The 14,187-nt window shown below is 37.8% G+C and overlaps 8 protein-coding genes across 8 annotated transcripts; 1 reads left to right on the forward strand and 7 right to left on the reverse strand.

The window, feature by feature from the left end:
- Positions 1-282: 282 nt before the first annotated feature.
- Positions 283-975, reverse strand: C9374_004194 (uncharacterized protein; the record flags this gene model as incomplete). Its single annotated transcript, XM_044693806.1, has 1 exon — positions 283-975. One exon carries the CDS (start codon positions 973-975, stop codon positions 283-285), a length of 693 nt encoding a protein of 230 aa, XP_044549202.1.
- Positions 976-1,590: 615 nt separating this feature from the next.
- C9374_004195 (uncharacterized protein) lies at positions 1,591-2,097 on the reverse strand (the record flags this gene model as incomplete). Its single annotated transcript, XM_044693807.1, has 1 exon — positions 1,591-2,097. The coding sequence occupies one exon, from the start codon at positions 2,095-2,097 to the stop codon at positions 1,591-1,593; it is 507 nt and encodes a 168-aa protein (XP_044549203.1).
- Positions 2,098-2,293: 196 nt separating this feature from the next.
- C9374_004196 (uncharacterized protein) lies at positions 2,294-4,042 on the reverse strand (the record flags this gene model as incomplete). The annotated part of the gene is made up of 1 exon (XM_044693808.1): positions 2,294-4,042. One exon carries the CDS (start codon positions 4,040-4,042, stop codon positions 2,294-2,296), a length of 1,749 nt encoding a protein of 582 aa, XP_044549204.1.
- A 1,078-nt stretch (positions 4,043-5,120) lies between these two features.
- Positions 5,121-6,085, reverse strand: C9374_004197 (uncharacterized protein; the record flags this gene model as incomplete). The annotated part of the gene is made up of 3 exons (XM_044693809.1): positions 5,121-5,409; positions 5,455-5,611; positions 5,668-6,085. 3 exons carry the CDS (start codon positions 6,083-6,085, stop codon positions 5,121-5,123), a joined length of 864 nt encoding a protein of 287 aa, XP_044549205.1.
- Positions 6,086-7,269: 1,184 nt separating this feature from the next.
- Positions 7,270-8,046, forward strand: C9374_004198 (uncharacterized protein; the record flags this gene model as incomplete). Its single annotated transcript, XM_044693810.1, has 1 exon — positions 7,270-8,046. The coding sequence occupies one exon, from the start codon at positions 7,270-7,272 to the stop codon at positions 8,044-8,046; it is 777 nt and encodes a 258-aa protein (XP_044549206.1).
- A 95-nt stretch (positions 8,047-8,141) lies between these two features.
- C9374_004199 (uncharacterized protein) lies at positions 8,142-10,658 on the reverse strand (the record flags this gene model as incomplete). Its single annotated transcript, XM_044693811.1, has 1 exon — positions 8,142-10,658. One exon carries the CDS (start codon positions 10,656-10,658, stop codon positions 8,142-8,144), a length of 2,517 nt encoding a protein of 838 aa, XP_044549207.1.
- A 121-nt stretch (positions 10,659-10,779) lies between these two features.
- C9374_004200 (uncharacterized protein) lies at positions 10,780-12,342 on the reverse strand (the record flags this gene model as incomplete). Its single annotated transcript, XM_044693814.1, has 1 exon — positions 10,780-12,342. The coding sequence occupies one exon, from the start codon at positions 12,340-12,342 to the stop codon at positions 10,780-10,782; it is 1,563 nt and encodes a 520-aa protein (XP_044549208.1).
- Positions 12,343-12,554: 212 nt separating this feature from the next.
- On the reverse strand, positions 12,555-14,060 carry C9374_004201 (uncharacterized protein; the record flags this gene model as incomplete). Its single annotated transcript, XM_044693815.1, has 1 exon — positions 12,555-14,060. The coding sequence occupies one exon, from the start codon at positions 14,058-14,060 to the stop codon at positions 12,555-12,557; it is 1,506 nt and encodes a 501-aa protein (XP_044549209.1).
- Between the last annotated feature and the right edge of the window lie 127 nt (positions 14,061-14,187).

Raw genomic sequence — 14,187 nt, forward strand, 5'->3', positions numbered from 1 at the left:
AGTGTCATTGATGTTATGATCAGAAAGAGTGTTTCCATCCACAAGAGTCCTACCACCGGCAATTAAATGTTGTTGATCGACTGGAATTCCTTCCTTATCTTGAATCTTTGACTTGACGTCCTTGATCGTGGCGGAGCTGTTATGATGAACGCAGCCCAGTGATTACATCTTTCCATTCGATGAGAATTTCACAAGCAAGCAAAGTGGAGACATTTTTTGTGACATTTATTCAATCATGTTTGGACAACAACACAAACATAAGTGTTAAGAAATTAAAATTGTTTAATTAGAACCACCTCTTAATCTCAACACAAGGTGAAGAGTGGACTCCTTTTGGATGTTATAATCAGAAAGAGTTCTTCCATCCTCCAATTGCTTACCAGCAAAAATCAATCTTTGTTGATCTGGAGGAATACCTTCCTTGTCTTGAATCTTGCTCTTCACATTCTCGATGGTGTCGTTGGATTCAACTTCCAATGTGATCGTTTTACCAGTGAGAGTTTTGACGAAAATTTGCATACCACCTCTGAGTCTGAGGACAAGGTGGAGAGTGGATTCCTTTTGAATGTTGTAATCAGAGAGGGTTCTTCCGTCTTCTAATTGTTTACCAGCGAAAATTAAACGTTGTTGATCAGGTGGAATACCTTCCTTGTCTTGAATCTTGGATTTAACGTTTTCAATGGTATCATTGGACTCAACCTCAAGAGTAATAGTCTTTCCGGTCAAGGTTTTAACGAAGATTTGCATACCTCCTCTCAATCTCAAGACCAAGTGGAGAGTGGATTCCTTTTGAATGTTGTAGTCGGATAATGTTCTTCCGTCTTCCAATTGCTTTCCTGCAAAAATCAATCTTTGTTGGTCAGGTGGGATTCCTTCCTTGTCTTGAATCTTGCTCTTCACGTTCTCGATGGTGTCGTTGGATTCGACTTCAAGAGTGATAGTCTTACCAGTTAATGTCTTGACGAAGATTTGCATCTTGTTGTTGTTTTACAGTTGTTGTGTGGTTTGTTTTTTTTGTTGTTGGACAAAGACCCTTTTGGCGCTGGTTTTTTAATGTTCCAAAATCGTTCTAAAAATAAAAAGAAAAAAGTTCCGAGTGCGGAAGCAGAAACTTTGGAGAATGGAACACGAAAACAATGGAAATTCCTTTCGAAATCCATTTTTTGGTTGAAGTGGAATCGTAATCGGTGTGACAGATAAGTATTAAGGGTGATTGTGAATCCAAGGTTATGAAAACATGCCAAGAGTATCATTATTTATTTTGGGAAGGGTTGTTTGTTGTTTGAACGTTGTTATTGTTGATCATGTCTTGCAAGCTCAACTTGAGTTTCATGACCTCTTCCTGTGACAATTGAGACAGATCCATCATGTTCATATTGTTGTCCACAAATTGTTGGTGTGTACCTGTACTCATTTCTTGAGATGAGGTTGAGGCTTTTCTTATTGAATTCAATACATCAGATAGGTCTTTCTTGCTCTCAATGTTATGGTTGTTACCACCCAAATCAGAATTAGTGTTGGTCATTCCGCCCAAGTTATTGTTGTTGCATTGAACGAGAAGTGCAAGTAGCTGCATCTTCTCATAATCGCTTAAGAGTCCAATGCTGCAGCTCCATGAACATTGGTAGAGTTAAATATCTGTTCCTGGATGGATACTTGGTGAGGAATTGAAGGAGTAATTTGCGAAGAAGCATCTGCATTTAAGCTATTCAAGTTGTCTGTGGTGCTGACAGTGACTGAATTTGAGCTCATTCCAATATTATTCACATTCATAGAGTTCAATTGTGAAGAACCTTGTAAATTATTGTTCCGACCATTGTTCGTGACAGTGTAGTTGGTGCTACTATTTACAGGAAATGTGATATTATGAAAAAATATTTTGGGTGAAGGATTTTCTGCTTTGGATTGAAAATGGTATGAATAATCATGGAAAGATGTGTGCTGAGTGGCCTTGGAAGATGAGTTTGTCATGCTTGTGTTGCCATTGTTACCAAGGTTTGGGTTGTTGATAAATGGAGTGGCTGTTGAATTTTGTGCAAATGAACATGATCCTCCTTGTTGATTCGTCAATGCAGAATTACCATTATTCATATTCATCGTGGTGCTGTTATTATTAGCTATAGTGAAGTTATTGGTGTGCGGGTCATAGTTTTGGAATGTGAGGGTGTTATTGTTATTAATTGGAATCGTGCTGTTTGGATTGTAGCTGCTTGAACTAGCGACCAAATTGGATGGTATGTTGTTGTAGCTTGTCACGGCACCAGTTTGAACGCTCTGAATCCCAGTAATATTGTTATTGGAGTTGAGAGTTATATGGGGATCTTGTAATGTCTTGAGTTGGGAAGGAAAATTGATCGTTCAGTGATGAAGGAGTTCCAGAATCTTCAGTACTGCTCGAAGGTACAGAGCCACTTGTCATTAATGTCCCATCATTAAGTAATGTTGATATCAAGTTGGGAGAAGGATTTGTTTTCAGCTCTATAATTTCTTGTTGTAACTTGTCAATTTCCATCTGTGTTTGTTGTACTGATTTTTCATCATTTTTAGTTTCTGATCTCTGTTGCATGATTTGTAAAACCTCTATTCTTCTTTGTATAGAATTCAGTCTTCGATATGGCCACCGAGGTATTTTGAATTCTCGGCACAATCTTTTCAACTGTGTCAAGCTCACTCCCAGCATTTGACTTGCGTCTCTGATTGGCATTTCAAAACACGCTGCAATATCCTCAAATGCAATATTCTTTCTATGTTTCCTTACCATGGTTGGAGAAGCAGATGGTGATGACGATGTGGATGATCTTGGTGAATTTGCTGACTTGGAAGCTTTCTTTTTCGAGTTTTTCTTTTTTGGTTTTTCTTGTAAATCCTCATCGTCCAACAAAGCAGCATCATGAGTAGTGGAAGGTCGAGTAAATGAAGATGATGGCATTTGGGGCGGTTGTGGAGTTTGAAGAGCTTGATATTGAGAGGTAAGACCTTGTTGTGAATAGGAATCTGTAGTACTTGAATTATTTTGAACATTATTGTGAAAGTGAAAAGGCTGATTTTGTTGGTAACAACCTGTTTGTTGATTCATGAACGTTTGATCCATTGTTCCTGGCTGAGAATTGTTTGTGACTCCTATCATATTGTGATTCGTATAAAGTGTGGAATTGGAAATATTGGGTGTTACTGTCGTTCCTTCTGAATTCAAAAGATCCACCATTCCACAAGTGTTATTATTCATGTTTGAAAGGTTGTTTTGAGAAGAAATTTGTGAATAGCCCAAAGAATGATTAGTAAATCCTTGCTGCTGGGACGTTTGATTCATGAGTATGGTTGCCAATGAAGCAGTGTTGTTTGCTGTTGCGTATGATGATGTACCCACAATGGTATTATTCATTCCACTATTGACATCCACATTGGTTTGGTGAATGTTGAAATTGTGTAAACCCAAATTAGTATTCGGGTCACTATTACCTTGATAGTGATGAGTGTTTTGTTGGTGCGAATTGTGAAATAAAGAGTCAAACAAACCAGCATGCTGTTCATTCTTGTCCACCATTGGGTTGCTCATTGTACTACTATGATTATTATAATAAAAGTTTTCTGTCGAGGATGATGTTGAAAAAGGCTCATTCTTGATTAAGTTATGAGTTGTGGAGGATGGCACATTCTCGATCATTGACATCACTGAGGGTGATGGTTGAGCATGTGGTTGAATGTGGTTGGTGTTGATGTTTTGGAAGTTTTGATCATGGCTCATTGAGATGTATGTGTGGTGGTTGTTGTTGTTTGGTTGATAATTATGATTGTTGCTGTAATGACTTATTTGGGAAGAGGAAGGCTCAGAGCTGAACTGCTGCACCTGATGGTAATTGGATGATGAGAGTCCATGATCCGGCGTTGATGATGATTGTTGTTGTGTTAACGAGGACGATGATTGATAAGCAAAGTTAAGCAACATGTTACTGTTGTTCAGATGTTGATGATGATGTGCAGTAGTATTGTTATTGCTGTTCAGAACCACATGATGCAAAGGAGAGGATGATGGTGGTTGCATGTTCAAGCCTAATAATTTTGAGAAAATAATATTCCGTAGTCTAAGAAGAAGTGATGGAAAAGTTATACTTGTTCTCTCCAGTGATGATCCAAAATTCGCTTGTTTACTTGCAACAAGGTTCAGAAAATCAAGATGATATTAATAATTGAAACTTCTAAATAACAAGCGAGTGTGGAAGGATATTCTCCATGAAACGCTTGTCAAAGATCTTTTGCTCAGAGAACTTGTCGTGTTTTAATGAGATTCTGCTCTCTCACAAGAAGGAGAGAAAAATTCATCAAACACAAACACAAAATTATTATTCATTGTTGGGAGATATCATTGTTACCGTGAAATACCATTACAGGATCCACGTTCATGTTGATATTTCAATTTTGGATTGGACAATGGACAATGGTGAATAGATGATTCGGATCCGAACAAGCATCATCATCAGTGGAGAACTTACCTGAAGGAAGGCTTGCACTACTATGACTACTACTATTTCCTCTCAACATGTCCAAACTTGTTGTGGCAAACAACTGCTGAAGAGCCCTATTTCAAGAAGAAATAAGTGAGACCGAGATATTATTGTTTGTTTTTCTTGGTACGGACTTCAATGGCTGTTTGTTGAGGTGAAATGGAATCACAGCATTTCGTCTTCTCGGATTTAAAGGGATATGTGAGATTTTATGGCTTTGCTTTGTTTTTGAGGAAAAACTTGCCAATTGCTTGACGAAAGATGATGGCTCCTAGATTTATGGACATTTGGATGATTTTGCATTTTGTGCAAGCATGAAGTTAGGAAGAATTCATTGTAATGATGATGCTGACGATGATGAATGATATCATTGTAAAAGGAATGTAAGAGAGTGGTTCACAACCATTTGCAATTCCTTCCTTTTGATTTTTCATATTATTTTGAGGTTACAGCTTGTTGCACGCAGTCTCGAACACCAAAGGTCTCCAAAAGACCACGCAAAGCCTCCCGTTTTGTTAATCCGATTTGGTCATGATGAAATTCATGGCATCGCACGTTGAAGGTCTCTAAATCAATTACTCCATCACCAATTTAAATAATAATTAAAATAAATTAAATTTATTGATTGTTGCAAGGATTTTTTAACGTTTTAAATTTATCAGCAAAAACTGCAAATCCTTTTCCCGCATTATTTATAAACGAATAAACACAATCTAAACTTTCACGCAGTGCTTGAATTTGCTGTTTCATCTCTGCATTTTCTTTTCGCAACCTCTCAAGCTCATATGCAATCACATCGTTGTTCAAGTTCGGTATCGGAGGAGGAGACGATGGTTGTTGTTCAAACATCTCTTCAATTTCCGCAAAATCATCAGTAATATCTACAGTGCTTGATGATGATTGGGATCTAATGTTGTTAATTGAAAGACAATGAAGACATCAACATACTTACACTGCAACACTTTGGACATCATCGCAAGATATTTCGCTAATTTTTCGTTTGGGAGGTTGATTGTTGCATTTGGGTTGAATGTGATCTTTGATTTGTCCTACAATCGCGGAAAGGAATTGGGGACCGTTTAGACCGGTAGTTTCTTGTGCTGCTTTGGCTACGTGTGTCCATTTTGAATTGGAAGATGGTTTCAAGGATGCATCATTTTTGAACTGCGTCTTCTCTTGTTTTTTCTTTCATTCTCTTCTCGCTGAGCTGTTGCTGCTTCCTTTTTGCGTTTTTTTTTGACTGAACAGTCCTCTTTAGTACAACTTCCATCGCAGGGCGGGTTTGTACACTTTGCTCGGTTGTGGCCTTTCTGATGGCATCCGCTGCAATAGCAAGAATAGGAATTGTTAGTTGTGTTAGGTGTAGAGGGAGTAAAATTATAAACAAACGTAGATTGTTGAGAATTTGAAAAAGGTGGTACTTGAGAATTGTTCATTGGTGTATTACTGGTGTTGCTTTGCGTAAATGTTGTTGATTGTTTTTGAGGTGTGTTTGTTGGATATATAATTTGATTGTCAATGGCTGGATAAACATTCAAACCACCAAAGTCAGTAACAAATGCTACTTGTGATTGAGTGGCCATTTTTTTTTAGATTTTATTAAATTTTGATTTTTAGTTTAACGGTTGTTTATGGCGCCACTTTGTGAAAAATTCACATGACAACACACGAAAGTAGAAGCAAACCAAGGAAGCGAGTTGTGGTTGGTTACTACCACAGCAAGAAGGTAATGGTGGCAGGCCTGAAAATATTCTCTTTCAGACAGGTTGCAAAAGCTTGGGGATGCTCACCAAGCACTGTGTTTTATTGGAAAAACAGAATTGAAGAAAACGTGCAAGCTAATGTTGGTGGTGTTCGTCAATTCAAGTATGATTTAAAGGACGTGGTAAAGGCAGTACTTATTGTGAACAAAGTGTCAATGGTAAAACCATTGTCTACACTGGATGAATATGTAAATGAATTACAAAAACATGGTTACGATTACAGCACCACATGGGTGAGTCGAGTGTTGAAGCAACTAGGTAATTCTTTCAAGAATGCTTGTTATAAGAGCAGATTGAAATATACACCAGAAAACATCACAAAGTACATCCATTACGTTTGTGGTATGGCAGAGCTTCTTGAAAAAGTGCCGGTGTATCGTCTGAAATTCCTTGATGAAAGTAGTTTCGTGAGCAGAAATTTGTATCGGAAAAGAGGAGTTGCTCCTATTGGTTGTAGATTGATAGTTGTGAACAACACAAAGCCATTAGATTATTCGTGTAGTCGTTGCTTGTTTTGTTGTAGTTTTCTTGCCATGTCTCGTTTTGTGATGGTCTCTTCTCTCTTGTTTTGTAATTCTCTGCTTCACATCTCACGTTTTGTCAGTAAAATGGCCCGCGCTTCTTGTTTTGTGATGGTCTCTTCTCTGCACATGCTTGTTTTGTGAGTTTCACAGGTCACACGTTCTGTTTTTGTGCTCGTAATGTTGGCGCTGTCAACATTTATATTTCTTACATGCTCGTCATTACTTTTTCTGTGCACGTCAAACGAAAAATTTCCTTTGCTAGAGGCTTGTGTGGTCTTTTGGAGACCTTTGGTGTTCGAGACTGCGTGCAACAAGCTGTACTCGAGTAATACTCAAGCACCAAACAGATGCGTTTTCTTGAATAATAATAAGCTACAGATACAACATGTCTTCATCAAGTGCCAACTCGGCAAGTGAAATCCAAAATAGTCAGCAAGACATGAGTTGTTTTCAAAATGCCTGAAGTTTCTTATCAAAAAAATGAGTCAACCAAAAATTACTTTGCAAGAAGCGATGAGTACTCTCACAAGCATGTTCCCATCATTCGACGAAGGAACCATCAAGAGTGTACTGTATCAAACGAATGGGCATATGGAACGAACAATAGAGTTGTTGTTGGGAATGGTGCCAGAAGGTGGAGATGAAATTCCACGGGGAGCCAACACTACTACACATCAACAGCAATCATCACTGGCAAATCAACAGCAACAACCATCGAATAATACATCATCATCATCATCTACAATTCAACATACATTGGATGATAATTTTCTCAGATATTCAAATTTAAATGTTGATATGAATAGCGGCAGTAATACTGGTAATTATTATTATGATGAGCAATCGGACGCTCCACTTTATACTGAAGACGAAATCTATGCATACCGATTACAAAAATCATTGTACGAACAAGGTTTAAGCTCTGTTCCACCACAAATGCCAGGAATGGACGAGCCTGTATTAGATCCTACTCCAAGCAGAAGTCAAAATCCAAATATCAGAAGAGATGTCGATAGCGGATTTTCTTCAAGAGGAATTGGCTCAAATTCTAGCGCAAGCTCTCAAACAAGCTTCACTTTTGATCAACTCAGTGATTTTGCAAAGAAAAAATTCGCTGACTTCAAGAAGAGATTTACTACCAATACTGCAAACAGAAACACAAACACACAAAATCCAGAGCAAGACAAGGAAGAGGAGAGAATGAGAACTGGATTGCTCGGTCAACACGACGACGATGACGAAAATGATCGATTGTAAATAATTTCTAAATATTTTGATCGTGGATGACACAAGAAATTGTACGATAGAAAGCATAATTAAGCTTAGAATTTTGTGATATAATTTCAAATAATTTATTGTTCGATAAAGAATGCCTTCTTTAAAGTCAAGACATACTCGTTCATGAGGAATTTGTCGGTTGAAGTATCTCCCATTTCTTCGAGAGAGTACAAAACGTCAACTTTGTCGTCCCTATTAAAATCAACATAACCTCTAGCCACTGCTCCATTAATCATGGTTTGAATAGACAATCGGTAGCAATAAACTGTATCCTTGATATAGTCAGCAAAAGGATTCGCATTAAATTTCTCAGATTCCCACTTTGCCTTTTCTTGCTCAGTTGGAGATCTGTCGCTCCATCCCTTATCTTCTTGCACTGGCTCTACAAAAATATCAATAAAATAAGGTTCGACTTTCAAAGGACGGAAAGTAATCTTGAGAGGAATATTTGGGAAACGATCTGTAATTCTATCCAATACATCTCTCAAAAGGTCTAGTAAAAGGGTGAAGAATCGTTCAGCCATGTAGGAATTACCAAATACATAACTGTCAATTTCTGATAATTTCAAATATTCAAAACCAAACAATTCACGAGTATTATGATATGCTAAAAACATTCCATCCATATCTCCAATTCTAGCTTGCATGCTGTACTTTACAAAAACAGATCGTACCATATCATAGAATTCCCTTTCATAAGAGTTATTAATTCCTTTCACAAGTTTGATCTTTGAGTTAACAAATTTTTCATAGTGCTCCATATTGATACGTATTCGATTGATCGCTCTTGTTTTAATGTCGAAAACTCCGTGTTTGGGATGATAGCAATCTAATTGAGATCGAACAATAAATGATCCATGTCTAAGATATCTGTAAACTTCTGCTTCGTTCATAGAAATTGCATCCGTATGACAATATTTTTTGACAAATCTTTTCTCAAACTCTTCTGGTTCCATAACAAAAAGTTTTTCCATTGCCTTTCCAAGATCTAGTAAAATTTGATTTGATCTTGGTTCAAAAAGGAACCTATAGGAATCGAGCGAGTAAAATGTTGTTCCTTGTAGGTTTTGTTTTGGTCGAAGAATGAAAACAATGGGTTTACGGATAGCAGGGGTAAAGGTGCTTGTTAAAAACTTGAAATTTTCAAGGTTTCTAGCTTTGGTTGGTTTGAAATTAGAAAGCATTAAATAGAGTGAGACCAAAGGGGAAGTAATAGCACTAGTTGAGCTCTGATATTTGCAAGAATAATCGTTCATTAACGCATGCAGAGACTCATCTTGTGATGGTGGTATGAATGGAGTAAGGTTATCAAAATTGATTTCTTCCGGTTTGTGTAATTGTCTTAAAAAAGGATGAAAATGAAATGTGTTTGTTTTGTAATCGTAGAGTTTGTGAACTCCAGGATAGGTCAGCACTCTAGAAAGTCCATTCTTAAGCCTTGGAATACGCGATACGTCACTGTTACCAACGTAGGATTTCTCTGATGGGTGTGTTTCTGCAAGTTGAACATATTCACAGTCAGAGAATTCAACTAAAAACTTTTGGTGTGGTGCAATTGGCTCGTCCACTAGATCCTTCCGGTAGTTGTGACCCTTTGAAGGTTGATATACAACATTTTTCAGTTCTGAAGTTCCTAGTTTTACGCTTTCTACTACTTCTTTTTCGTCTTTGAAATTCTTAAATTTAATCTGAGGTTTCAGGAATTTAAGGTCTATTGTGTCTACCTGTTTTGTGGAGGGCTTTTCAATGTTTTCTTCCTCTTGTTCCTCTATGGTATCTATAACATTCAATTCTTTAAGGGAGAAAATGTCTGATTCGTCTGAATCTTGCTTCAAAATAGAGAATGAATCAATTTCAGTATCTGCATTTTCCTCAGGCTCACCGGACTTTTGAGTTTTCACTTTTTGAAGAACTTGCTTTAAAAGTTTATCAACATTATATTCGAGCTCTTTTTTAAACTGCGGAATGCCATAATTGCCAGTCTGAGGTTCCAATGACGACTCCTGAGAGTTGCTAAGAGAATCTGAAACGTCAATATCATTATTCATGGGCGAAGGAATTCGTGTCTCATTTGAGAGGTTACTCTTTTTCTTAAATTTGCTGTTTTTGTTACGGATAATCTTGTTTGTTGGCTGAAAGGAAAACAATATTGGTGTTTCTTCGGGATTCGATGAGCTGTTGTTAGAGTGAGTAATTCTATTGTTGCTGTGGTTGGCTTTGTACGATGTATTCTTTGGATGTTTACGGAAAGGCTGATGAAAATTAATGTTATTTTCGTTTGAATCGTTATGAGAAGTATATGTTTCTCTATTTGCTGTGTGATTATTAACATGAGAGGATGTTCTTTCAAAATTCGTAACAAACGATTTTGCTTTTTTCATGCCAATACATGATGAAGAAAACAAAGCCTTTGCGCTCTCAGTTCCTCCAAAATTACGTGATGATAATTGTATCTTGCTTGAATCCGAGACTACTCCGATACTTCTTGTACTCAAAACAGAAGTGCTCGGAGAATGGCAACAGCTGTTGAGAAGAAGGCTGCCCGGTCCACCTGATGACGAAAGACAGCGCTTCTTGAAAATATTCAACATTTTTTTTTAGCGGCCTTGCTTCGTCAATTTGATTGAGCCACATCTCTGGCTCAACATTACATGGATCACAAGATTTCAAATCTCGGTAGGTGCATTTCAAATAATTGATAAATTAATAAATTTACTTGAGACTAACAATAAAATTGTCTGGTTCTTCCAAAAATTCCTTCCATCTGTTAGAGAATCTAGCCATAGTGGCTCCATCAATGACACGATGGTCAGCAGCCCAACTGATAAACATGATATTCTTTGGAACGACATGATTATGCTCGTCAAAGGAGGCCACTTTCTTAATCATACCAATGGCTCCAATACAAACCTCAGGAATGCTCAGCACTGGATCTGCATACGTACCACCAATGGTACCAATGTTTGACAAGGTGAAAGTACCTCCCTTCAAATCATCCATTCCAAGCTTTCCTTGTTTACCTAACTCTTGAAGACGATTCAACTCAGCAGCAATTTCCATAATGGACTTGTTTTGCACACGTTTGATATTAGGAACCAATAATCCATTTGGTGTATCCATGGCAACACCAATATTGTGATCTGCCTTATAAATAATTTCTGTCTCATCTTCACTCAAAGATGAATTCAACACTGGATATTCATTAAGAGCTAATGAAACAGCCTTAATGATGAATGGCATGTAGCTCAATTTCACACCTTGTTTTTCAGCCATCTTCTTTAAATGTTGTCTCAAGACGATCAGGTTATCCATACAAATCTCATCCTTGTATCCAAAGTGTGGAACTTTGGTTGCTGCATTCATTGTCTTGATCATGGTACGCATGAGACCTCTGACTGGTTCACGACGATCCTGTGCCACAGTAGTAGTAGTAGCAGCAGAGGTGACTGATGGGGTTGTAGCGATAGTTGGTGTGGGTTGTTTTTCAGTCTTCTTTGATTGTGCAGATGGATCTTGCAAATAGCTTAGCACGTCTTCCTTTAACACTCTTCCATTTCTTCCCGTTGGTTGGACCTTTGTCAAGTCAATGCTATTCTCACGGGCAAGTCTTCGGACTGCAGGAGTTGTCAAAACTTTCCCAATTGAATCTTCAACGAGAGCTTCATTGGTGGATGGAGCAGAAGTGGTAGTGCTAGCAGCAGCAGAAGATGGAGTCGAGGAGGCCGCTGATGGTTGTTGTGTTGATGTTGGTGATGATGCAGAATCGGCCACTTCGATTTCAATCAAAGGAGCACCAACCTTGGCAATGTCACCAACATTATAACATAATTTCTTTACAATTCCATCATAACGACTGCTAATTTCGACATTGGCCTTGTCGCTCATAACTTCAGCAACATTTTGAAATTGTTCAATATGATCTCCTTCTTTAATAAACCATTTCACAACTTCAACTTTAGTAATACCTTCTCCAATATCTGCCAAAATAAACGGAATAATTTTCTTTTGAGAAACGCTTGAAGTGTGGAACTCTCTCACCATTTGCTGTTGATGATGATTGAAACCGGAGGTGGTTCCAACAACATTAATTTTCTTATTCTTAACTTGATGAAATCCTCTCTTGCCTGTGTGTTGTTGATGAATAGCAAAAGAAATACTAGCACCCGATGCTGATGCTGCTGTTGATTGTGCAGCACAACGGAGTCCAGTAGTAGCAGCAGAGAGAGAAGCCTTCTTCTTGTTGCACAAAAAACGGGTCAGATTTTTGGAGAGCATTTTTTTTCAAATCCGTTCCGCTTTTGAACAAAGCCAAGTCTTGAATTTTCATTTCTGTTAATGCCAGTTAAGAGTTTCATGACTCAGAGCCAATTACTAGAGTGCTGCTCTTCATAATGTGGGTGAATTTCCAACAGTTAATTTCAAGTGAAACTTGGGGAAAACCTTGCTTTTCAGTTTGGGAAGGAATTCGTCGTTTGCAACACGCACTCTTATTCAAAATATTCGACAGATCTCACCACTCCAGCCATCCACATACAATTTTGATCACAAAAAACAAGCCTACCAAATGGAGCACATTCAGTAAAAGTTTGCAAGTGAATAGGCTGTTGAGGAATAAACTCGGCCGAAAAGCATTCATACTGTTGAATATATTTCGGATCCGATTCAATCAATGCATTCGTATATCGATTCAATTTGGCAATGATTCGATCAATCTTGCATGGAATTCTACTTTCTTGATTGTGCAGTAAGGGTGTAAATCCAGCTCGAATTCGATTGGGACAATGAACAACAATGACTTGAGCTTGAAAACTCTTCACTTGCAATGCCTGATGTTCAGCACTGCGATCGGACACGACCGTCCCTCTACGAATATGTGAGAGTAGTAACGTGTTGTTGGAATTACTGTCATGAGTCTCTAACAAAATTCCAACAAAATCACCTGGAAATGCCTCTTCACACTCTTGTCCAAAGCATTGAATGGATACAATTCGTGGTGGAGGAGCATTGAGGAAATAGAGGGACTTGTCTGAAAAACATAGTTTCATGCCCACTCGTAACACTCCACAAATTACTCGACCTGTAAGAATCAATTGTTCGTGTCGTTGTCCTTGTTTCACATGTCTCACTTTTTCAACGACCATTCGAAGAGGATGCCATACGGGTCTTTCATGAGGTTTCAATGCATCCAATGCCTCAATCAAGGTCTCTCCCTTATACCAATTCCATTCAGTATTAATATTTTCGACAATTCCAAAACCATTCAATGCTGAACATGCAATCACTTTGGTGTCTGCAATGTTCATGTTTTGTTTCTTCATAATTTGCAAAATTTCAGAGGCTGTGTGAGTAAATAAATCTTCGGATGGATTCTTGTCGAGCATGTTCACACACACAATGGATTGTACCACTCCACAACTTTTTAAAGCCATTATTTGATCTGTAAATTTCCACTCACGTCTCACTAATTGAGCGTCATTGATATTGACCACAATAACAGCCACATCAGCTCGAAACATTCCTCGCAATAAAAGTTTTTCATACTTTCTTTGAGTTGGAACACTGATACAATTCAAAATGAAATGTTTCGTCTCCAATCGAATGGTATGCAATTCTTTCGTGTGACAATCTTGAGGACTGTCAATCAAATATCGATACGGAGATTGATCGGTATCTCGTGCAATTCCCATGCCAAACCACATTGGTTCAATACTCTTCCAATCCATACCTCCACAAATAAATGTTAAATATCCCAATAATGTTGTAATTCCACTTCCACTATTTCCGACAAAGACCACATTCAAAGATTGTTTTTTTCTTTGATTGAAGATGGAATGTTGAGAGTATGAGATATTCGGAATGAATGACGGTTTGATTGATGAGAATGAGTATTCATGTTGCATTCGGAATATATGTATTGACATGTATTGAAGAAGGAACGGACTCGTCGTGGTTGTCTTGATGAGAGGACACACTCTCGCTTGAAGTCTGTTCATTTTGTGACATTTTTAAAAGATGCAACGTTGAAATTTACAAATAGATCTGCGTTCCTAAGCAGCTCTGTCAATCGAATGAACAAATCCTTTTAATTTATTGCCGTGTATTTGTTTAAGAATTTGAAAT

The sequence above is a fragment of the Naegleria lovaniensis genome (assembly GCF_003324165.1).
Source record: "Naegleria lovaniensis strain ATCC 30569 chromosome Unknown tig020, whole genome shotgun sequence".
Classification (NCBI taxonomy): domain Eukaryota; phylum Heterolobosea; class Eutetramitea; order Acrasida; family Naegleriidae; genus Naegleria; species Naegleria lovaniensis.